The following is a 25,585-nucleotide window of genomic DNA, read 5'->3' as shown; positions in this document are numbered from 1 at the left end:
GATTTTGAGAATGAGCCCTTGTATTGTCATGATTAGTTGCATTTGAACCATTGAAAACATATTGCGTTGGTTGAATAGATTCCTGGTGAATAACGGACAGAGGCTGGGATTGTAAATGAATGAATTGAGTGTGGTTTTTGTCTTTAGGCCTTGTTCCTGTATCCCCCTGATTTTGTATTGTGTGTATGAATGGATTGGCATCAACATTGAGAGTTGGTAGTTTTCTTTGTGCCTTTTCCACATAAGAATTCATACCATCCACAGTCTTTGGTTTTGAGGATCTTCCACTTACGACACTTTGAGATTTTAATACATTTAATTTTGCTATTTGTGCGGCAATGTCCTCATCTAATTTCCATTGCTCCTTTCTCTTGCGCAACACTTCCTCCTGAGCTTCAAGTTCATGTTTGTCCTTTAAGTGTTTCTGTTTGACTTGCATGGCTGCTAAGTCAATTTGAGCCTTCAAACATGCAGAGGAAACCCTAGAAGTGATGGAGTTTTGTGTTCCAGATTTTCTTCCCACGTTTGACACACTGTCACTTGGTTGCACCTCATCTTGAACGTCATGTGTTATGGACATACTTATTGATGCCGCTTGCGTCACTGAGGGAGATTTGTACACTGTGGGAGGAGCGTCCACGTCAAATTCAGTTTGATCACCAATCTCAACATGTTCCACCATTTCCTCTGGCTCATTCAGCCAATTTTCCACGTCACCTTTAAATGTATTACTGTATTTTGCAATGCTGCCAAACCATTCGTTTTGTCTTTGCCTTTCCCCATCGTCAGGCAGTAAAGGCAACAATGTGTCGTGAGACATTGTGGCATGTGCATGATGTTCATTCAATGTAACCAACAAAGACTCCACTGTCAAAACATTTCCCTTTTTTTTCATCAATGATTTCATTTGTGGTATAATGGATTTCATTTTATTCACATGAAGGCGGCGCTCCCGTTCATGCTTGTCAATTTTATTAAGCGCAGCTTTAGCAGTGAGCACAATTTCTCGCTTTCCACGCTCCATTTCAGACTCAGAACTGGTGACCTCCCCCGCATTTATTAAACTCATTTTTCCTCTTACTTTTCCATTCAAATTATTTGTGCCATCAACACATCCACAATCCACCCATTGAAAGGAAACGTAGGCTATTCAGACATCATCATCCATTTAGTATTCAGTACTTTTCATATGCAGAGCAGCAGTTTAAACATGACAAGCGGACAACGGATTCCTTTATTGACATGCTACGGGAGGATCCTTATATATGAACTTTATTCTGAGCGTCAACTCAAACCAGGATTAGGACAGGTAGGCTGATCACTCGTCGCGTTCCTTCCATTATGCAGTTTACACTCATACCTGACTTTAGTGGTTGACTTTGAACGTGACTCGGAATGTTTGTGTCAGCCGGATCCTCCGTCCTTGTCTCGACTCCGACCGTCTTTCCTTCTTGTCCACTTGATCCTAGATCTTCTGCTGTGTAATGCCGCCGTTGACAATACCGTTTTTGTTGACAATGTTGAGCGACTATGAGAGATATAGATGTATAAATAAGTCGCTGAGAGGCGATGGGATGGGCCGGGTTGTCAGACGCGCTCCAAACAAAGGGATCTCGCTGGGTCCAAAATAATGCGTTAAATGTGTTTTATTGAAAGTAGGTACATAACTGAAACGGTGCTTAAACATAAAGAAAAGAAGTCACAGCGATCCAACTTAGATAAAGTAAATAAATAAAGTAAATAAAGCGGTCAACAAAAGTGCGGCTTCCCACGCACCCCCTCTCTCTCACTGTGTGAAACAGGTGAACTATGGGTGAAGTATTCAACGAAACAGGTCCGCCCCTCTGCCTGTCAATCAACCACATTAATCACCCGTGACAGCCCACTCATTGAACTCATCGCACATCATTTCCAATTCATGGCTCTTACACCCCCGGTGGAACCTGACTAGCCTGCCTGTCTTGCCTGGATGATGTTTGTAACCATGATGAGCTGATTTGTATATTGATTGTACTGGAATTTGTGTGTGTGTGTGTACTGCGTGTGTGTGTGTGTGTGTGTGTGTGTGTGTGTGTGTGTGTGTGTGTGTGTGTTTTTCTTTTGTTACTTTTCTTTTTGTTTAAAAAAGCATGTCAGCATGTCACATCTTCAAGCTAATGAAGCAGTGCAAATAATGCAGCATTTCTTTGTGGGGGGGGCGGGGAATATTAATATTGGTGAATAATAATAGTGGTTAACTAAATCAAAATGTTGAAAAAAGGAGCCCAGCTTAAGTGGTTCGGGCATCTTGTAAGGACGCCTCTCAAGCGTCTCCCTATAGGGAGGTCTTCATCCCAGATGGAGGAATCCAAAATGGTCCAGGAACGCATTGGGATCCCCCAGAATGAAGTTACTATTGTTGCTCTGCACAGGGAAGTCTGGAGCTTTCTGGTGGAGGCGTTGCCCCCGCGACCCGACCACGGATAAGCGGTTGAAGATGGATGGAAAATGTTGAAAATGAGCAAGTGCAGATAAATGATGTGCACAAATCTCCTGACCGCGCGACCCAGGGCTCCAATTTGCTTTGTTTTTTAGTTCCCAGGCCAGACAGTTTTATAGCCCAATCGGTGCATGGAAGACAAGCTAAACTGCTAAAGGCTTCTCAGTCAGATCCCTAAAATGTGCTTAAAACAGAGAACAAGGGTGTATTCATGCCGGCCCTCACATCAGTGGACATGTGACTCCACACAACAAGACACCGACCATTGTATGGAAAAACACGATGGTACCATTGAGTGACAATCATAAATAAATCACACTGCTGCATGCCCTTTTGGAGATGACCAGGCTCCATTATTCTTCGCCCTCTCTTTGGATGTGTATCCTACAGTACAAATGCCACATTATTTCACATGATTTGGAGCATAGTAGATCAACAGTATCGCATTAAACAACAGACCACACCACAACATGGTAGAGACAAGTCAAGAGCGCGGAGGGCAGAGTGCAATAAGGGCATGTTTTGTATCTTGTTGTTTAACAGATGCTGTCTATTATCGAAACTAAAGCACCACATTTACCATAGAACAGGGAGATTCTGTTCAAGTTATGGGTTGGCAATGCACCCAAACACCCAATATGAACCTGTGGCATCATTGGGGCCACACTGTCATTATTAATTTTATAGCTTTTGTTGGAATCCCCTTCCAAGGAAATACCTGTTAAACAGGTAGCCCATTTCCTTGATGAAATTGATGCACGCTATGACAGATAGAGCACAGCAATAAGCATCAGCAGCAAATTGTACACAGTCGCAGTGGGTGTCAGTATGGGACGATTCCCCCATGCACAAAGTTCAATACGCACGCTATCTACCGGTATTCTACTATTAGACCGATTCCCTCATGGCTGCCTATTGAATGCCAGCAGGCAGCAGGGGATGTTGTGGTGTGAAGCTCCTCCCTGTGGTTCCTTTCCAATATTCTTCTCATTCCATCAGGTGATCAACACGGCTGGCAGTCGAACCAAGTGGCCACCGCACCGATTCGGGGGAGATAATATCACGGGAAGTGTGGTGTAAAAATCCAAATCCACCGGAGAGGAGAACCCCATGGGAGAACCGCTGTGGTGGCGATGAGTGAGTGAGAGCCCGAGGACTCTTTCTTTGCAGCGGTTGCTTGTGATGCCAAGAATGGGCTGAATCCAAAAGCGGTTGAAAGGGGAACGCTTTTATATCGTCTTGACTTCAGCGATGCGATGGACGAGCCGAATATTCTGAGACGTCGTGGGCTGCAGGTAAATACGTTCTTCCATAACGCACGCTTTGGATAGCTGCCGCTTTGTGGTTGGAAAGACTTGAGAGTCAAACAGAAACAGTGATTAACTGATTCCATAAAAAAAATGCCATGCCAGTTCGATTAGCCAGTGTCCAAGACTCCAATGCATTTGGAAATGGCACCAGCATTAAACATTCATTTTCTCTGGGTTTTTGCCTGAGCGCAGCAGGGGTGCCTACAGGGGGGGAGCTCCTCACATTTTCCATTCACACTTGTTGTAACCAAATAGGCTATAATGGCAATTAATTTATTCCTACCGGCACCGATAGTGACCGAGACTTTGATGATCCCGGCGATTATGTGACATTGTTTTGAATAATATATCGATCCGTTTTCACCATGAATGGAATTAAGTGTCCAACATTTGAGTAGGCGGATCGAGGCAGCGACAGAACCCTGGAAACCAACCTGCACACAACCACAGAACAGACACTTGATAATGCCACTCTTATTTACTATAATAGATCGAGATGATAATATCGTGGATCATATTAGTGGATGGATAATACGCATAGCCTACATTGTGAATGGGTCTTTTTATGTTTTGGTTGTATGGGTAACCTAATTCTTAGATAACCCAGATCACAATGGACAACAACATGCAGTGCTATTATCCCATTATAGCTCTGTATGAATTGGACCTCTACGCTGCTACGGAGATATATTATCCCATATAGGTTACTTGAAGTGGGCTATATGGGATTATGGGATAGCCAAATTGATCTAATGGATACATTGATTTTTCTAGCTGTCAGTGTGTTATAGTCTCTCTGTTTAAAAAAATAATAATAATTACATTTTATTTAAAGCTTTCCTTGGTGATACGAGCTTCTTAAACCCAAGGAAGCGCTTGAGAGACCTGTCTTTAATTCTTTCCCGTCTTGTGTAATCATTCATTTTAATCCCAGATAGATTAAAATGGAGGAAGCTTGATTGCTTCTCATTTGAACACAAATGTTTTGGGGTTGGTCACTTTCCAACTGCATAGCCCCCATAATATGTATATCAATGAACATGCAAGATGTTTGAGATCCATGATAACAACATGCAGTAGCCTATATACGTTATGTTTATGATGAATGTGAAGGTTAGGGTTATAGCTGCAGTGATATCATTCAGGTTTTTGAAAACAACTCTCACGCTCCTTTATTGTTTCAGCTTAATGAAGCCCAAATGGACATTGTCATCCATCAGGGGCCGTAACCTTAATAGAATATGTTTTAAGGACGAACACATGGACATAGTTATGTGTCTATCATGATCACCACCATCAGTAAAATGATGACCCACCTTCTTATCCTATATATAGTTTTTTTATTTTTTTATTTCTTTTTGGCTTTCGCCTTTATTTTATATATTTTTTATGGAGGGATAGACAGTAGGCTGACAGGAAATGGGGAGAGAGATGGGGGGGGACCCGGGGGAGTGACATGCAGTGAAGGCCGTCGGGGGAGGGAATCGAACCCGCGGCACACTGCCAGACTGGATTACCAGCCAAGGTGCCTCATGGACCGCTGAGCCACGGCCCAGTTTTGTCACAAGTTTATCCTATATAGTCAAGAAGGAGTGAGGTTCTGGCTTGCTTTGGTACACATGCAGCCTTCAGCAACACATGCCTGTGATGATGAGGAGAAGAAGAAGAAACTAGGCCACACTATACCGTTAATGATCTTTATGCTGCAGGGATATGGAGAGATATGGATTATATCGCTGGAAGATGAGGTTTTTGCAGCAGCTGCAAAATGACGTTACATTTATATATTTTCAACCATTTGATGTACAGCGCTGGCTATATACGACAGTACAGTATAGGCCTATTTGTTTACACGTGAGTATATGCTCGTGTCACAAAAGAAAACGTGAGTTTAAATATTAACCTTCAGATTTGAATGGCTTGGACGAGGAGCTAGGCGACCACCAGCCATACTTGGGCATTCGTATAGTGAGAGGAGCCTACAGCATGACACAAAACGAGGAGCATCAGTCCGAGCATAATCTTTCCCTTGTAAGGGAAAATGTTTTTTTCCTTGCATGCCCCCCCCCCCCCCCTGACACTGATGTGGGAAATTAACCCTTCTGCCATGCGGCGTCAAACGCATCATATGCCGCTGCCACAATAACAAAGGGCTGACATCTCCATATCAAAGCAATACTGTGGCTATAGCTCGCAGCGGTGTGGTTATTATTCTGTTTAATCGTGCTTTTCATCTTCATTGTTCCTTTTTCCAGAAAGAGCTGAGTCTTCCGCGCAGGGGAAATGTGTAAGTATATATCGCCCTCCCTTCCTCCCTCACTAGTGCACATGTACAGTAGAGTAGCACCACAGTGGTATACACAGCATTTTTACGTCAAGGACCCCCCCCCCCCCCAAATTCACATGTATTAGGCCGTGGACAACCATTTGAAAAGACGTTGTGCCAGGGACCCCCTTAGCCCATTTTGTCCTGGAAACGATTCTACAAATGTTGTTTTCTGAAAAACCCTATATAATGTTTCTATGTCGGTCGTTCTCCAACATTTTCATGTCAAGGACCCCCAAGATTATATGTAGTTTGCAGCCGACCCATATCTGAAAATATGTTGTTCCAGGACCAGGAATCCCCCCCCAGAAGCAAAGATTTTAGTAAAAAACTTTGGCTCTGAAAGAATATACATTCAAAGATTTGCACCACATTTTCGTGATAAAAAAATAAAGCAGACCTACAGTACAAGCTCGCTACGAGCTTGTAGATCTGCTATTTTTCAATAGCTAAAGTATAACATAATGGAATCCCTTCAAAGACCCTGGGGGTCCCCGGAGCCCACTTTGAGAGCATCCAGGTGTTGTTTGTAATCCGTCACAGAGTTTAGACATTACACTTAAACATGCCATGTGCTGCATCAGAGTGTGTGTGTACCTGAGAAGTCAGAAGCCGCCTCACCACACAAACAGGAGATGTTCTGTGACATATACGTAGGTTGCAATAATTATACTCTGATAATAACAACGAAGGAAGTAATTTGGACATATAGGCTCTGAAGAACGACAGGGGGAAACCCCCAACATGGGCCTTTGTGGAGTGAGTCGGTGGCCTTGTATACGTTCTCCTGTGGAAGTATATAAGGCCTAATGCATAATCATGATCTTGTGCACGCAGGACCACCCTATAGCACCCCCATTCTGGGCATGTTTATATAATAGGGGAACATTTGGACGAAAATAGGCAAACGTTGCCTAAATGTACTTTTTATGACCAAAAAGTAGTGGTGTAACAGTAATTAAAAGAGACACAGCTTTGACCTTGTGAGTAAACTGATACTGATACTGCTGTAAAGGGTTTCCTGGAACGCACGGTATAATAACGCGACCTAGTCGTGAGACCCTTTTTTTCTCCACGGAACGTCCGGCCCGACCGATGCAGCGAGGCGGAGCACTCGGCCCGCTTGGTGAGAACTAGAACTTGGACTTGAAGCACGAAGAGGCACCGCTGTGCAAGCTCATAGGCGAGCGAGTCGTCGCGATGTCCGCTTCAGCCGACTCAGCACTGTCAGGGTTACGTCCTGGTATAGGCACAGAATCATAATTATATCATCGCCCCCCCTATAGTCTTGGAGCTCCCGTGGAATACTGGACAACTCACCCCGGTGAGTTGTCTTCACTTTCTGACAAGGCGGGGGGAGTTGTCTGTACTTCCCGCTGGGGCAAGTTGGGCGAGTTGGGCGGGGGAAATATTCAGTAAAGGGTAAACAGTACATATTCAGTCAGACAACTCACCCCGCAAGTGAAGACAACTCACCCCCGAAAGTGAAGACAGCTCACCCCCGAAAGTGAAGACATCTCACCGGGGTGAGATGTCTTGTGAGTTGTCCGGACTTTGGGGGTGAGATGTCCGGACAACTCACTCGGAGGTGCAAAACGGGTGAGTTGTCTTGTTACCCTCCCGAATAGTCAAATGTGGGCCCCATGTGGGTCGCAATGTTCCGAGGTCGCCGGATTTGTGGGTCCGTAGTGTGTAATATACTAAGGCACAATATACACATGGTGTAATATGGGTCTGTGCTCATTTAAGGGCAAGGCTGGCTGGATGAGTCAGACTGAGAGCCACACTTGGTCCATGGGAGTATGTTGTTTTCACTGAGGCTGGCTGAGTAAGAGGAAATCAACAGGAAAAAGGGGGTAGTAAGTTCAGGTCATATGCAGTGACTGGTGGTGGTGTAGACTTACTGGTATCCGATTCAGTATCGTACAGACTGAGATAGAGGGAATTTACTATGCTGACTGCCACGGCTATAATTGTTCTCCCAAGTCAGTAAACATGCTTCAGACATTACGGACATGTAATTTTAGCCGTGTTGTGAATGTGGTGTAATTGTGGACCATAAGCGTCAGACATTATAAGGTCACTAATCTCTCTCTCTCTCTCTCTCTCTCTCTCTCTGTCCTTCATTTTACAATTTTATGTTATTGAAAATATAAACAGCCCAAAAAATGGTTTGCTTTAAGTATTTATTTCCTTTTCTTTTTAACTTTAGACTGTTTTCTCCTCCACTACATCTCAGAGGAAAAATCTAATATTGTACTTTTGAATCCACTACAATTATTTAACAAATTTTGTTTTGATTAAACATACATTCATTCGTCTGAACAGACTATTGTTATTGTCACACTTTATTATAATTATTTTACCGGAGTATAACCTACCTAACTTCCGCTGTGATTGGCCGAGCATTGCATAACGTTTGTATAGTAGCTAATTGGCTGTTGTTGGTTTACAACCAATCTATGTTTTACAATCGTTTATATAGACATTCCCTTGCACGGGCAGAAGACCAAACTATTCAAGTGTTATGTAAGTGACTGCGGCAACCACAATGTTTCCAAATTTAGCTTTTCTAGTTAAAATATGTTATTATAGTTTAAGCCACCTATCAGCAGATACGTACGTAGGGGTCGTATAGGCTAATTAAAACCAGCCCCACCTTTACCAGCTGCAACAAGTTATAATCACATTAGGCTACCTGGTAATGCGTTAGCCTACTAATTAGTAATTATACAATCCCTTAATATGATTGTGTAAAGGGCAATAATTCAGAAAAATGTGTAGTAAAATATAGCATACGTCGTATACCATCACGGTCAGGCCTGTGTGAAATGAAATGAGCCTGTAGTGTAGGCCTATACATTGCCCGTTTTAATTGATTAGTTGAGGCTATAAACATTCAACTAGACTAATATTATGTAACAGTTGCAGGCAGCTCACATGAACCTATATACTGCCTAGAAGAGAGACATCAATATATAGGCTAAACCAGTGTTTCCCCAAAGTGGGGTCCGGGGACCCCCAGGGGTCCTTGAGAGAGAGTGTTCCAGGGGGTCCTCAGCTAAATGATAGTTTGGAACCAAATGGACCCTTATGGGTCTGTAACTCTGAGAGTGTACAAGTGGAACCAAATGGACCCTTATGGGTCTGTAACTCTGAGAGTGTACAAGTGGAACCAAATGGACCCTTATGGGTCTGTAACTCTGAGAGTGTACAAGTGGAACCAAATGGACCCTTATGGGTCTGTAACTCTGAGAGTGTACAAATGGAACCAAAATGTGTACACTCTCAGAGTTAAAATAACATTGCTTTTACAATATAAATGGGGGTCCCAGAGATAGAAATGCCATTAAGTGGAGGTCTATAGATATAATATGCATGTCAAACTGGGGGTCCTTGAAATTAAATGGGTTGAGAATCACTGCTAGACTCCGTAAAGATCTTCTCTTATGGGGGGTCCCCTGGCGTTATCTCTTCAAATGGGGGTCCGTGGGCTAATTAGTGTCAATTTGGGGGGTCCTTGACATGAAAAGGTTTGGGAACAACTGGGCTAAACCCATGCTTGATTGATTGATTGAAATATTTATTAACAGTTTGCATAATTACAGTACATTACTTATACAAGAGGGTCCACCATCAAAGCATTTAGAGACGTACAAATAGACACTTCTATATAGCAAAAATAAAATAAAAAGAACAGGAATTTATCATAAAGGTATACAGACAGAGAACAACATAGTAATGAATGACAACTTCCTCTCTCTCTCTCTCTCTCTCTCTCTCTCTCTCTCTCTCTCTCTCTCTCTCTCTCTATCTCTCTCTCTCCCCTCTCTCTCTCTCTCTCTCTCTCTCTCTCTCTCCCCGGCCCTGCACAGACTACATTAGTCCCTCCTCTCTCGATGCGTTTCTGCTGCCTGACTGACTGACACACGATTGCGCGGCGTTCTATTTGCTGGAAAGTTTTTTATCACTGTTTTTTATGTGTCGGCGAATACTAGATCAGTCGATGATGATGATGATGATGATGATGATGGCGGCGTCGTGCCTCCCCGCGGAAGACGACGGAGGACTGTACCGAAAATTGTGTTCCTTGTAGTGGGGGAGAAAAAGAGGAGAGACAGAGGCGGACGGAGACGATGATGGCAACCTTCGCTGGGTTACTTCTTCTTATCCCGGCTATCATGGGGCCAGTCTGTGCCAACAACAACCCTGAATGGAGTTGATCTGCTTTCGGACACGGCGTACTAGGCTAGCCCTTTAGCCTATACAACCAACCCAACAGCTGCCCTGGTATCATTCTATAAAGGGATGATTGTTACAGCCATCCTGACAACAACAGTATAAAGATCCCGTTTTACGTGTCTGGAATCTTTTTTGGATCGAATCGTTTTAACTCGATCGCCACTCGATCTTCATCATCATCATGTCGGACCAGAATTACTACTGGACCGTCTTGCCCAGCTATAAAACTAGTTTTGTGACTGGGGCTATGATGAAAAGAACAAAAGGGTAACTATCGTTTTTTTTGGGGGGGGGTCACTTTATTCTCGGAGACATTTCAGATCAGATGGACACAAAAGGGAAAGTGTTTTATTGTCTCCCAGTTCAATCAGTTGTCAGTCACCTCTGGAGTTGTCATTGGACTCCCCGCTGTGCTGTTTGCGGCGTTGGTTAAGGGCTGGGATCCCTCCTTTAATAGTAACGCCGTTGAACCAACACATAGCAATTTGTTGAACGTTTACGTCTGTCCAGGGCGATGCCGTGGCGTTGACGTTATAGCTAATAGTAATCTGTGTTTATAGAAGTGTTGTTATGTCTCCGTCTGGGGTCATATGATAGCCTGTGTGTTGGTTTACATTACATCCGCCCTATATTTTTTTTGTTTCCGACATAGAAACGTGGCCATTGTAGAGAGTGTGTGTGTGTGTGTGTGTGTGTGTGTGTATGTGTATGTGTACGTGTGTGTGTGTGTGTGTGTGTGTGTGTGTGTGTGTGTGTGTGTGTGTGTGTGCGTGCGTGCGCGTGCGCTTATTGTTGTGGGAGCAGCCTGCTCCTATATGCAATGCATTGTCTTGCAGAGTTAACAAGCTGTCGCTTACAGGGGACAGAATGTCCCGATTCGGATGGACTGGACTGTATATTATGCATGCATTTGTGTGGTATACTGTACATACAGTTGAGAATATCTTCTGTTAATTCCAATGTATGCCTTTTTATATAGGTAATTTAGATTATAATTCCCCTAAACCACTGTAGGCCACTAAACCCATTACCCACCTTTGTATTGGGATTCATTGGGGGTAATATCTCTATGCTTTTAGAATCATGCTATTATACTCTGCCGATGTTAGGCACTGACTCAACGCATGATGACTTTGAATGGAACAACCAAGTGAATAAATAGAGATGTTTGACTAACAGACTGGAGCAACATAGGCACGACTGTACACTGTACAGGCCTGCTGTGTCACTGGCTGGCTCACATGCTTCATAGCTAAAGTACGTAGTCATCTGTCAAGTCCTTCCAAATCCAAACCCTCTTGTTTGTTCTTCCACAAGAATAGCCTTATCGCTGCAAACGTGTCGATAAGCAAACTCACACGTGGTGCATGCAGGTTTGATGTTTTGATGACACATTGCCAAAGCCTCCATAATCTACCAATGACAACAAGTTATCCATTTCCTGATAAGGATAAGACGGAATGGTTAAAGTTCATGTCTGCAGTGCAGCATTGTCTAGAGGAGACAGTCTTTAGCCAAAACGCTTAATTGGCTGCCTCTCCGTGCCTTTCTGTTTTTCCGTGCAGCCTGTGTGCCAGTTTGCATGACTTTGATTCGGGCGAGGCGTATAGACGCTGTGTTATGACTGACTAAAAGCCCCCAGAGCACAGCACAGAAATGTCAGGCCTGGTTGTTGTCTCCTCGAGCTCCTCAATCATTTCTTTTTTAGGTCACTGCCATGCAGAAAGAAGGCAGCATTAATATATAATTCTGGGGAAGAAGAACATGATGAGCGGCTCAGAGCCCATGACGACAGCCTCTTAATAACAGGTTGGGAGAGAGAGAGAGAGAGAGAGAGTGAGAGACACTAGGGAGCTCACCTGCCAGGGCCCAGGAGGCACTTGACAAATCACACCTGTGTTAAGTATAAGTGGTGCAACTCCGTGTGGGGGTCCCCGGAACTTCCAGAGACCCCCAGGAACACACCCAGGGGGCCGGGCCGGTTCCGGCGAGCCGTCCCGCGTCCGAAACTGTTGAGAAATGACAGAGTTACCATGTGGGGGTCCCCAGGGGGTCCCTCTACTGTACTGTACTGTACTGTACTGATACACCTGAAATTGCTGTGAAATCATCCTATATTCAGTTGATGTATGTGTGTGTTAGGCTGCACAACACAACAGTGGACACTTGGTTTTGAAATCCAACCAAATGCTATTTTCGTGCTCAGACACTGTTAGCCGCAGCCAGCCAGGCACACACACACACACACACACACACACACACACACACACACACACACACAAAGCTACTGGTTGCACCACTTAAAAACGGTGGAAAATAATCCACGAATTCTGCTCCCCCTATAGACCAGAATTCATATGGAAGCTATGTTTCTCTTCCATCGCCCCACCCTATCATGTGAATAAGGTCAATTAGCAGGGAGGGGGGGCCAGTGGCCCCTACTCCAACCACACTGACTACTGTCATAAATACACTGCACTGACTCAATTGGGGTTGAATATAGTCGTCCACTTATTATGATTATGTAATTGCACTTTCTAATATAGACATTTTGTTATAGAGCCAACACTCGGTTCATGTCACAGTCCTTGACAAACCAGCTTCCCCCAGCCCCACCCCTTTTGTTTATTTTACAACTCTATTTATCGTTTTTCAGATTGTATCGTGTGCGCCGCAATCGACAGTGCTCCTCAATCTGGAAGACAAATTGGCCCTTTTCAAGAAAACGCCACAGACATTTGCTGAAATCTACCGAGAAGAGTGGCAACTTTATCTTTAGAATTTATTTTATCGCAATTTGTTAAAGAAAACAAAACTATATTGCCAGGCATCTAGACTTGCTCTGGGCTTTCATGTCACACAGTCTAATAACATTGTTTAAAGTAATTGCTTTTCTCTCTCTCTCTCTCTCTCTCTCTCTCTCTCTCTCTCTCTCTCTCTCTCTCCCCCCCTCCCTCACATAGCGCCCGTAATAATAAAAGGAGGAGTCTGGCAGTTGGAACCCCGTCGCCCACGCTCTCAAGACCTCTGTCGCCTCTCCCACTTGCTACAGGTAAAGATGGAGTGTTTGTCTGCTGCTCTGCACTGCACACTGCATGCTATTTCAGTGATGTTTCAGTAGGTTTTCAATGTAATGAGTCCCAGACTCCCGGGGATGCAGGGGTGGTCTTTTAGAAATGAGTCCCATGCGGGGACATTTTGATGAGTCCCACTTCAGCAACTTTAGGAGTCATATTTTGTCATATTTTCTTTTACAAATTGCAGCATTTGACCCATTTAGGCCTGACCTCGACATTTTAAAAGATTCTTCTAAATCCTATCGTGAAATAAATATTTTCACGATTAAAAATAAATAAAAATAGCAGACCTACAAGCTCGTAGCTATGAGCTTGTAGATCTGGTATTTTTCAATAGCTAAATTATAACATAATGTTTAAAACACCAAAAGGGTTTCCGCACCCAAAGTGGGTTAACTCCCATTTCATTTTATATGGTTATAATGTGGTAATATTCATGTAGAAAACAGAAGATTTTTTTTTTTTAATCTTTTTACGTGTATTATTTTTACTGTACAGTAGTGCGTGCGTCCCGTGGATGCAGAGGTCGTTGTTTTATTGCGTCCGGCGTTAACTGTAAACTGTGTTTTGGGATGCAAAATGCAGCCTATTTTAATCTCTGCTATTTTATTTACGCATGCAGAGAACTATAAAACAGGGAACATGTCAAGACAAGCAGTTGTTGTTTCTATTCTCTGGCATGTCACTGGACTTGATGGTTTGTTTTCATACTGTCCTACATACAGTATGACTTGGGTGTGGCTGCACACTTTTGAATGGGGATTGTCACGATAAGTACAATGTAAGCATGCACCTTATTGTCTGCTGTGGTGTTGCTGTCGTTTTCATTGCAATGGATTGTAAATAATGAGCAGAGATTATAAAATAGGGTGCATTTTTTTGCATCCCAAAACGCAGTTTATATAGTTAACCCATTCTGACCTGAGATCAGATTCATACGAGGTTTCCACTGGACACACATTGGTCTGATTAACCCATTCTGACCTGAGATCAGATTCTAAAAATGTCAGTCGTTCTTTGATTTTTCAAAAATAGCAGACCTACAAGCTCGTAGCGCGCCACTCGGTGGCGCGCTACGAGCTTGTAGATCTGCTATTTTTCAATAGCTAAAGCATAACATGATGCTGACACCATAATGGGTTCCCGGTCAGAATGGGTTAAGGGACGCAATAAAACAACGACCTCTGCATCCACGGGATGCACTACTGTACTACTGTACTGTTTTTTTATTCTAGTTTATTTTGCTATAGCTTTAGTTATAATAATCATTTCTTCTCCTGTTATCTACATGAATATAACCACATTATAACCATATACAATGAAGGATTTGAAGCAATTTGTAAAAAAAGGCAAAATATGACTCCTAATGTTGTTGAAGTGGGACTCATAAAATGTCCCTGGCACTCGTCTAAAAGACCTTCCCTGCATCCCGGGAGTCATGACATTGAAAACCTATTTACATCACTGAATGAGATGGGAGATACTCTGTTGCTAATGTATTTGCATGCATTTCTCAAAATGGTTTCTTATAGGTTTATGCCTTGGAAAATCTGGAGAGTTTGTTTAATTTCTAGTAGGGGATTTACAGGCCTGCAGGGTTTTTCCTTTCCCTGCACTGATATCTAAACCAGTGGTTATCAAAGTTTATTTAGTATTGGGGATGATCTTTACGTTCAGGACTATAGGCCAGATCACAGCCCATATGGGGATGATCTTTACGTTCAGGACTAGGCCAGATCACAGCCCATATGGGGATGATCTTTACGTTCAGGACTATAGGCCAGATCACAGCCCATATGGGGATGATCTTTACGTTCAGGACTATAGGCCAGATCACAGCCCATATGGGGATGATCTTTACGTTCAGGACTATAGGCCAGATCACAGCCCATATGGGGATGATCTTTACGTTCAGGACTATAGGCCAGATCACAGCCCATATGGGGATGATCTTTACGTTCAGGACTAGGCCAGATCACAGCCCATATGGGGATGATCTTTACGTTCAGGACTATAGGCCAGATCACAGCCCATATGGGGATGATCTTTACGTTCAGGACTATAGGCCAGATCACAGCCCATATGGGGATGATCTTTACGTTCAGGTCTATAGGCCAGATCACAGCCCATATGGGGATGATCTTTACGTTCAGGACTATAGGCCAGATCACAGCCCATATGGGGATGATCTTTACGTTCAGGACTATAGGCCAGATCACAGCCCATGTGGGGATGATTTTCGTCTTCACCAGTTGAAATAATATAGCTTATTGGGAGGCCCGATCCGACTAGTTAATGATGTGACTTAAGTTGATCTGGCTTTGATTGGACTCTCTGATTCATCCAGGGGGCCAACATTTGTGTTGGTTGATATTCTGGGACAGATCTGACTCGTCTTGGTTTGGCTTGATTTGGCCCCAAACGAGACGTCACCAATTCGCCCAGGTCCTTGCTGGGTTATAATGGGTGGTAAATAGAGCATTCTTTATTGTTCAACTACCAGAGAAAGACACGGTGCTCTGTCCAATTCATTCTACTTTTGACATCATTAAAAATAGAAGGTAATGAAATGCCAGACTGCAATGTAATGGATGCCAGACGGAATGCCTGACTATTTGATAAAAATTGATGATAGAAAACCACACTTTTTTAAAGATCTTAATAAAAACAAATCAACAGTGGTGTCACGTGGGTACTGCCTGCCTAACTTTGAGGTGTTTTGTGGAACGTGGTGGAGGTCAAGTGCAATCTGTTAACGCCACTCATGTGCTGAGTCTGTTCAACCAGCGAACCTTGGTGGCACTACAGTAATTTTGTGAGTGTGTTAATCAGCCGTTAATTAATTATAGTTAATGCGGCGCTGTCCCCCCCCGCCCTGTCTGGCAATTAACTAAAGGACAGCCAGTTGCCTATGTTGGCTGTATAGGTCAATAATGCATGAGTCCTTCATGATGCATGTGGCTTGGGCTCTTAACGGGTACAACGGGGTGATAGCAGGATACAATACACCCTCCTGGTGAAACGCCTCACTGTCAGGAGAAAATAATTGGCTGGCATCTCCATAGTTGTCTCTACACTAGCCCTGAAACATGACTGCCATGATGATTATCATGACAGTCATGACGCAACTGCACCCTGTTTTTTGCGATCGCTACATTTACACGAAATCCGTATATATAAATATTCGGATTACAAATATAAAGTACTCACTTTTTATCCCACGGGTGTTAGTTAGTTGCTGCTCTAGCGATTAGAATTGCTGCATCCCGCGTTGTTTAATAAAAAGCGTTTTTGTCCGAGCGCCCCGGCTACTTTTTTCAAACGGGGTTCGTTTGGGAAATCCACAGTTGCACACCGGGAGCGCACTCGCCTATTAGTCTGTATTGGCAGGGCGGTCAGCGTACCTATATCGAACACACCGAGTGCCACCCTCCTCCCGACCGATAGGGGCGCGTAGTTGAAAGCCAATGGCAAAATAACAGCTCGGATAAAAATGCTTTTTATTAAACAACGCGGGATGCAGCAATTCTAATCGCTGGAGCTGCTACTAACTAACACCCGTGGGATAAAAAGTGAGTACTTTATATTTGTAAATATGTGTAAATGTAGAGATCGCAAAAAACAGGGTGCAGTTATGTCATGACTCTCGTATGAATACGAGAGTCATGAATCATGGCTATCTCTACACCAGAGATTCATCTCCATAGTTGTCTCTACACCAGAGATTCCCCAACCTTTTTTTATACTGTGAAGTACCACCGTGGAAAGGCTCACCTGACCTGTACCACCATAATAACTGATCTGAAAAGACCCTCCCCTTTTTGTTCCGTTCCTAAGCCAATAATGCTGCTGCTCTGACAAACCTCATCGGCACAACTGGTGATACTTCCAACGTGATTCTTAATCCGTTCTCAAATGTTCTATTTAACAGCCATTTTGACCAGATTTAGATCAGATTCTAAAAAATGTCTTCTAAATCCTGACGGTTTTCTGAAAAAGCTATGTTTCTATGTCATTCGTTCTTTGATTTTTCAAAAAATAGCAGACCTACAAGCTCTTAGCGCGCCACTCGGTGCCGCGCTATGAGCTTATAGATCTGCTATTTTTCAATAGCTAAACGCTAAAGCATAACATAATGCTAACACACAAAAGGGGTTCCCGCCCCCAAAAATGGGTTAACGGCTAGGTGTGCTGTCATGCCCATTTCAGCACGGCTGGATAGCCTAATTCAACCAATCGCTTGGTCAGAAGAACCTGTAGTAATATAAATATTTCATTCCACTTTTGTCCTTTTTTTCCTCTTTTTTTTTTGGCAACTCTTGTTGTACCACGAGAGGGAGGGGCTCAAGTACCACCAGTGGTACCAGTACCAGGGAACAGAACCCCTGGTCTACACACACCATCCTTGAGAACAATAGTAGGGGTCACCAGTGATGGGGACTGATTGGGGGAACAATTACATTTGGGGGAAAATGGCTACGAGCTTGTAGGTCTGCTATGTTTGAAAAATCTAACAACGACTGACATAGAAACATAGCTTTTTCAGAAAACTGTCAGGATGTAGAAGACATTTTTAGTGTCTGATCTCAGGTCAGATTCTAAAGGACATTCAGGAATCCGCAGCTCATGTAGACAAACAACAAGTCAAACCATTTGGAACATATCTTGGCCATTTCTTACGGTTTATGTATTGTGTTTCTCCTCAGCTGGCAGTAGTCCCTCGGAAAGCCCCAGAAATATCTCTGCCAGCAGCTCTGCCAACTTCCAATTTGCCCGCAGGTAAGAACCAAGTCGGCGGCTTTCTCTTGTTTCAACTCCTGTGCTGTTTTCTCCCAACCCTCAAACTCCGTTTTGCTTTATCTGTTTGTTCTGTCAATGACAGTTATGCCCTTTCCTAGTGGTCAAAACTCCCAATAAAGATACGCTCACATCTGGCTTTTGTATTTAGTGGTAAAAGGTTACAATAGGCATTTCATTCCTGTGATTTACTCTGCAGTAGTTGAAGGCCTTTATTGGTTATATTAAGTTATATGGAGATGAAGTGCCATGATTTTTTCCCCCACCCTAAAACATGATCATCAGGTCTTATTGTTTTATGAGTAGGTATAATTTTCTTCAAAGAATTGTACATTATTTGTTAAAATGTTGTTTTTATGTGGACACGCCTACCAGTTCATTACATATGCCTGGTGGGTGGTGATGGGTGGTGATCCATCTGAACTGAAGCCGCACCCACAGCTGTAGTTGTATGATAAAGGGGGAGGGGTTAGGGGAGGGGCTGATAGTGTGATGTCACTATATTACTGTTTATTTCATTGACTGTCAAGGGTTCAGCCTCCAGGGAGAAACTAATAAAGTCAAGTACTGTCACCTCATAGACACAGATTTAGATCTGGGGGGGGGGGGGGGTATTTCAAAATTAAAAACAGCATTGGGAATTTTGAGATCACTTTGATATTAGATCTGTGATGTGAATCTCAGCAAACATTATGTCAATAAGAAATATAAATTTGATTAATCGAATAATATCCTGGTTTGTAGGTATCTTCCACCCATTTTCTGCCACATTCAAAATGTAAAACGTGGCACACCAGTAAAGAAATGCAGAAAGGCATACAAGTCAAATTGGCTATTTTTAGCGACCGTAGGCTATACAAAACTGCATATACATGCTAGGTTTTGTGTTAAACAAAAGGGTATTGGTGTCTCACGACATGAAGTCCAACTGAGAATGGATCAGAATGGAAAGATGTTAAATTGTCTAAAAGTATTCAATCAAAAATCAGTGTTCAACGCATAAGGAAGTAATAGCCCCACTCGAGTGCATTAGAGTATATTTTATAGTATTTATGTATTTTATTATTTTAATACCTTTAATCACCTTTTCAATGCGGGGCCAAATTTGCAGGCCTATATTGGTAATACTAATAAATAATATGTTTTGCAAAAATATAGAAAAAAATATATCCCTGCTATTTGGTTGGGAACCCCTTTTGGTGTTTTAAGCATTATGTTATATTTAGCTATTGAAAAATAGCAGATCTACAAGCTCATAAGCGTGGCACCGAGTGCCGCGCTACGAGCTTGTAGATCTGCTATTTTTTGAAGAATCGTAAAAATGTGGCGCCAATCTTTGAATATATATTCTTTCAGAGCGAACGTTTTTAACTCAAATCTTCGCTTCTAGGGGGTCCCTTTGAACAACATATTCTCAGATGGGGGTCGGCGGCCAAATACAGATAATTCTGGGGGTTCTTGACATGGAAATGTTTGAGAACGACTGACATACTGTAAGAAACATGGGCTTTTCAGAAAACTCTCAAGATTTAGAAGGCATTTGTAGAATCGTCTACATGGGTTAATGAGCATGATCAAGGCCCCTAGCTGGTGTTTTCTCCAACCTATAGTGGAAACAAGAATATATGAGGCATGCTTAATCAGACCAGTGTGTGTCCAGTGGAAACCTCGTATGAATCTGATCTCAGGTCAGAATGGGTCAAGCAGCCAAAAGGCCCGAGGGCCACTCACAGGACACAGGACTTGGCATTTGTCAAGCCAATTAAAGCAGGAAGTCAGTTCAAACACACACACACACACACACACACACACACACACACACACACACACACACACACACACACACACACACACACACACACACACTACTAGGATATGTTGTGATTACGGAACAACAATTCATGCGTCATACCACATTCCCCACTTGTGCTTCTTCTTGTCATTTCTCGATGCATTTCACCCATTTTGGGGGCGGGAACCCCTTTTGGTGTTTTCAGCATTATGTTATACTTTAGCTGATCTGAATAGCAGATCTACAAGCTCGTACGCGCTATGAGCTTGTATAGGTCTGCTATTTTTGAAAAATCTTGAAAATGTAGTGCAAAGCTTTGGATATATATTCTTTCAGAGCGTTTTTTTTTAACTAAAATCTTTGCTTCTGGTAGGTCCCTGGAACAACATATTTTCAGATGGGGGGGGGTCGGCAGCCAAATACATGTATTTTTAGGGGTCCTTGACATGAAAATGTTTGAGAACGACTGACATAGAAACATAAGGTTTTTCAGACAACTGTCATGATTTAGAAGGCATTTGTAGAATCGTCCTCAGGTCTAAATGGTTTAAGCAGAACCCAAAAAAGAATGCTTAATCACTTGTTATACTTGCTATACTACTACTAATACTAATACTGTACTAGCCAGTTGGATTTTTAGGCTAGGAACCCACATAACTATACACTAGCTTGGCAGGATTTATACCATAGACTGTAAAAAATATGGACAAAGCGTTCTGCGGGTCTAACATGAACGTAAAATGAAGCCTGTCAGTCCTTGAATTGTACATCGCCATCTTTCTAGATCCGTTTGGGCCCAGCTGGCCATTGGCTGGCCCAGACAACGAGGCGGGACTTCCCCCCCTTCTTCTCCGTTGGTTTTTATTTTGACTCGAGTGGGTGGGGAATCCCGATCATAGACTGTAACGGTAGCCACGCCCCTCAGAACATACGCGACTTTATGGTCATTTATTTTTTATAAATGGGACCATAATTTTCCAAAACGAATATTATGACATTAGAAATGAGACTTTAAACTAGTGACTGGAAGCAGAAAGTATTCATGACCATGTTTATTAAGGTAATACAGTCTAGGTGAAGTTGGGCCCAAATACATGGACTTCTATGGGGCTATGGGTTTTTCTGGGTCCAATGCCACAACAGGCCATTATATGAACTTTCAGGAAATCCCGATTTCCTTAGTGGCTTCACAAAATATTAATAAGAACACGATTTTTGACTCCAGTAGTACTAACATGCCGAGCATTTCACTTTATAAGTACAGCAAAATGCTTCAGGATTTACCAATTTGCCCATCGGTGTTTCGTCATGGGAAGTACGTTTGTGACTAATGATTGAAAATGTCTTCTACTTTGATATTCTGCTTGGCACAAAGCCGCATGACTCATCTGAATTTATTGAGGCTCTTTAAGCTGCCAGTGTTGGGACAGATGCTGCGCCGGCACTTTCTTTGAGAGCTGCTGCGGCGCTGGTTGTTTATTCACAGCCTAATAATATACACCCCCTGCTGTTTATTTATGCACTTATAACTTTTTAGACGTAAACATTCTCATGAAATGGGAAATATGTATCGTATAACGCAAAGAACCAGGGAATGTTTGCAAACTAGTAAGAAATTAAAAGAATGGCCGTTTGGAGAAATTCAACCCAAAACTTTTAGGCTGAGGAATATATATCTCCACCCTTTTTCACATTGGCCTGTTTTAGCTCCACCAACAGGTGGATATCTCTTTAAAAACCTTTAGTGCTACGACTGTGCGCGGGGGGGGGGGGGGGGGGGGATGACATTTAACACATCTTGCCTGCCCAAAATGTAATTCCTGGAAACGCCACTGTACCTTATTATGTAAAATGTGTAGTTGTACATTTAAAAACTGTGTACATTGGTGACTATAACTATAATCTAGCTGATCTTGAGGCCTACAAAAAAACGGGGGGTGAAAAAAAACGTTTTCTTATCAACTAGTCAACTTTTAATGTAGTTTACAACCGTTTCACAACATTCCAGTTTCCACTGTCCAGCTTTCCCCTGCTGTTCTCTGGGATAGAATACGTATTTATATTCTGCAGCACGACGGTGTCGACACGCCTACAATTGCAGATCCATAAGCTCACAGCGGGGCGTGGATGAGACGCGTTGAGAGCTTGTACATCTGCCATGTATTTAAAAGGTTAATAATACAGGCCAGGGTCAAGCCAAGGACCGCTTTATGAGAGTGAGAGAGAGATTAGTGGGGACCCCCACTATACATGTAGGCTATTATATTATAAAACTGTGTTGCAGATTCAACTAGAAATAGACTTGTTTGACAGCACTAATAATTTTGTAATAATTTTGTTTATTTGTTTCTTTTCCATTTATATGTTAGTAACATTAATTGATGAACGATAGGCTATTACATTTTAATCTCTTGAACCCTCAAATTGACCTTTGGGGTATAATAATTATACTATAGCCTATGATTATTAGTAATCTAACAATTCCACAATAACCAGCAGAGAGCAGACCCTTTGTTTACTTACAGAATTCTATAAGTTGGGTTGTTTGAGATGCAGAGCTATAATACTAACCTACAGTAAAACAATAAATTGCTTTGAATTTAAATGTAATGCCTTTTTACATGTTTTGGGAAATGAATAGAGCTCTAATATAAATCCTTTCTAATGTGTTGAATCGCCATCAAATCGTATCGTATCGCATCATATCGCAATGTCCAGAATTTAATCGCCATCAAATCGCATCGTATCGGGAAGAGGGGTGAATCGCATCGCATCGTATCGCCAGGAAATTCCATGTAACGCTAAAGTATCGTATCGCTGGCAGTGCATCGAGATGCGTACCGAATTGGCCTCAGTGCTGAGATTCACATGCCTAACGCACGCACGCACGGTCTCACACACACCTTTTAATAAACTAATCTATCAACAGGACAAATCTCCTGGTTCCCTGGCCCAACACCATTCCAAACACGGAACCCTTCCCAAAATCCTCTGCATCGATTTAGCTTAACGCGTGCTTGCTTCTATACCGGGTGGTAACCTGACACCGTGTGACCATCGGTGTCATCATCGCATATATTGAATCTGTCAACCGCGTGTCCTCGAGAGTGACGCCACGATGCCGATATAAGACGGGGGGAATCAGAAGGAGGTTAACCCATTCTGACCTGAGATCAGATTCAAACTAAAATGAGAACGGAGCTACGTTGCTGCAGTGCGCACACAAACCCAAACGAGTGAAGTGAACCGTTCAGAAACAGATAGGCCTATGTGTCATGAAGTATGTGTATACGTTTTATATGTTCATTCAAGGAACCGTCAGCTCTCTCTCTCTCTCTCTCTCTCTCTCTCTCTCTCTCTCTCTCTCTCTCTCTCTCTCTCTCTATCTCTCTCTCTCTCTCTGTCACTTATAGGGCAGGCAATCAAGCAAATGCGGCTATTCATGCGAATGATGCGATACTTAATATTAATAGCGGCGAAGCAAGCAAACCGCTCATTTTACATTTCCTAGTGTTTAAAATGAGATTTTCCTCTAAATCTGGGTAGAAATGTAAAAGAGAAATGAAGGTGCCTCCTCCCCTCTCCCCACTCTTCTCTCTCTCTCTCTCTCTCTCTCGAAAAGCAACTGAACTTGCTGTTGAAAAGCCGGTCGTTTTCATTTTAAGTCTTCACAATTAGAGAATGTAGATTTTTTTTATTTTTATTTTTTTACTTTAACCAACGTTTTCCTGTTATCTCTCCTATGGTACCAACATCAATACTGCATGGAAATACATCTTATCCAACGACAAACTAAATATTGATGAGGCTAAATTGATTATAAAGCCTCAATTTAAGCCTCATCAAATGGTGGTTCCGTGGCTCAAAATAATGCTGGGTAAATAATGGGCCTTGATATGAAAAGGATTGAAAAATTATTATTGGCCGAAAAACCAAATACCGAATATAGGAAACAGTTGGCCGAAAACCGAATACCGAATATCCGAATATGATTAATATTAAATATATATTTTTTCCTGCCATTGCTGTCATGGCCTTACCTTAAAAATGGAGTGCCACAATGTTTGTATTTTTTCATGTGTCTATGAGGTGACAGTATACTTCATTAGACACCCTGGAGTCGTTTTCATGTGCAATGGTGTATTCATTTTGTGTTTAGGGTTTCTTCCTGGAGGCTCAACCCATGACAGTCAAACGGGCCAATGAAATAAACAGTAATATAGTGACACCACACTATCAGCCCCTCCCCTAACCCCTCCCCCTTTATCATACAACTACAGCTGTGGGCTGTGCGGCTTCAGTTCAGGTGGATCACCACCCATCACCACCCACCAGGCAAACCAGGCATACTTAATGAACTGGTGGGTGTGTCCACATAAAAACAACATTTTAACAAATACTGTACACCTTTTTTGAAAAAATTATACCTCCTAACAATAAGAACAATAAGAACAATAACAACTGATGATCATGTTTTAGGGTGGGAAAAAAATCACGGCACTCCATCTTTAAAGCTACCTGATTTATGGCAAAACTTAACTTAAATAATAATCACTAGTATCATGTCCAAAATAACACATTTATTCCGCTCTCTTGAATGCATTCATTGCATACACTATATTCGGTGATATATTTTCTGCCAATTCGGGCCGAAACCGAATAGGCTGAAGATGACATTTTTATCCATTTTCTGCGGCCGAATATTCGCTGCATCACTAAAGTACTACCGTAACTACAGTATGAGAAGTGCAGCTTGACTCAACCGCCCACTGAGCCCAGCATTGACTCTGATCTTTGTTTGTTTCTTTCTTTCCTCTCTCCCTCTCTTTCTTTCAATCTGTTTCGTCGTCTTCTGTCTACCTTTCCTGACCTGCCTCTGCCTCTGCTTTGAATCCACACAGTCACCTGGCGCGTACTGAAAGGTAAAGACCATCACGGCCATTTCCCACGTTATACCGCGTACAATTCACCATTTGTCAGCCTTTCTGATTGGTCCCTCATGACTATAGCCTGGAATCACCTATATAATATGCTTTCTATTGCATAGGCAGCTCATCGCCGGGGGGGAAACTTAGCCTGGGCACCATTTAATTTCGGTATATGATCCGGGCTGGATCCGGATGATATGCTTACGTCATGTTGTAGGCAATGGTTTGCCTACAACAAACAGGAAGCTGTTTGTTGCTTCCTGTTTGATTAAAAGCAATAAAAGCTCTCGTAAGCGAGAGCTTTTATTGAGAGGGAAAAGGAAGTTGTCGCCGCCTGTTCATCCTGTCTGGCGACTACAAAACAATACTACAACATGACGTAACCACATCATCCGGCCCCAGCCGGGATCATACGGACTTTTGAAACAGAGACCAGGCTTTCCTCCGAGGCGGTGGAAAGCCTGGTGAGGTGAGGTTAGGGGAAACTACACTCAGCTGCATGACATGAGACTAATTAATTATAGAGCGACAGAGAGAGAGAGGAGTACGTGTGTGCGTGTGTCCGTCAATTTAACAACAAATCAGCAGAGAGTGAGCGACGTTTGCGCTACTGTATGTCAAATTGAAGTGGACT

General features: G+C 42.7%; 1 protein-coding gene across 1 annotated transcript in view; it reads left to right on the top strand.

Moving 5' to 3' along the window:
- The first annotated feature begins 3,525 nt into the window (after positions 1-3,525).
- The window catches only part of LOC308325652 (microtubule-associated serine/threonine-protein kinase 3-like), a 106,742-nt gene continuing 84,682 nt past the window's right edge, over positions 3,526-25,585 (top strand). The window contains 5 exon segments of the mRNA XM_080778212.1: positions 3,526-3,774; positions 6,045-6,076; positions 13,321-13,409; positions 18,141-18,213; positions 24,925-24,945. Coding sequence (XP_080634338.1) covers positions 3,736-3,774; positions 6,045-6,076; positions 13,321-13,409; positions 18,141-18,213; positions 24,925-24,945 — 254 coding nt within the window. The 5' untranslated portion in view covers positions 3,526-3,735.

Source organism: Protomyctophum bolini, assembly GCF_963924005.1.
Source record: "Protomyctophum bolini genome assembly, chromosome: 12".
Lineage (NCBI taxonomy): Eukaryota > Metazoa > Chordata > Actinopteri > Myctophiformes > Myctophidae > Protomyctophum > Protomyctophum bolini.
Note: the sequence above shows the minus strand (reverse complement) of the source record. Positions and strands in the feature narration are given on the sequence as shown.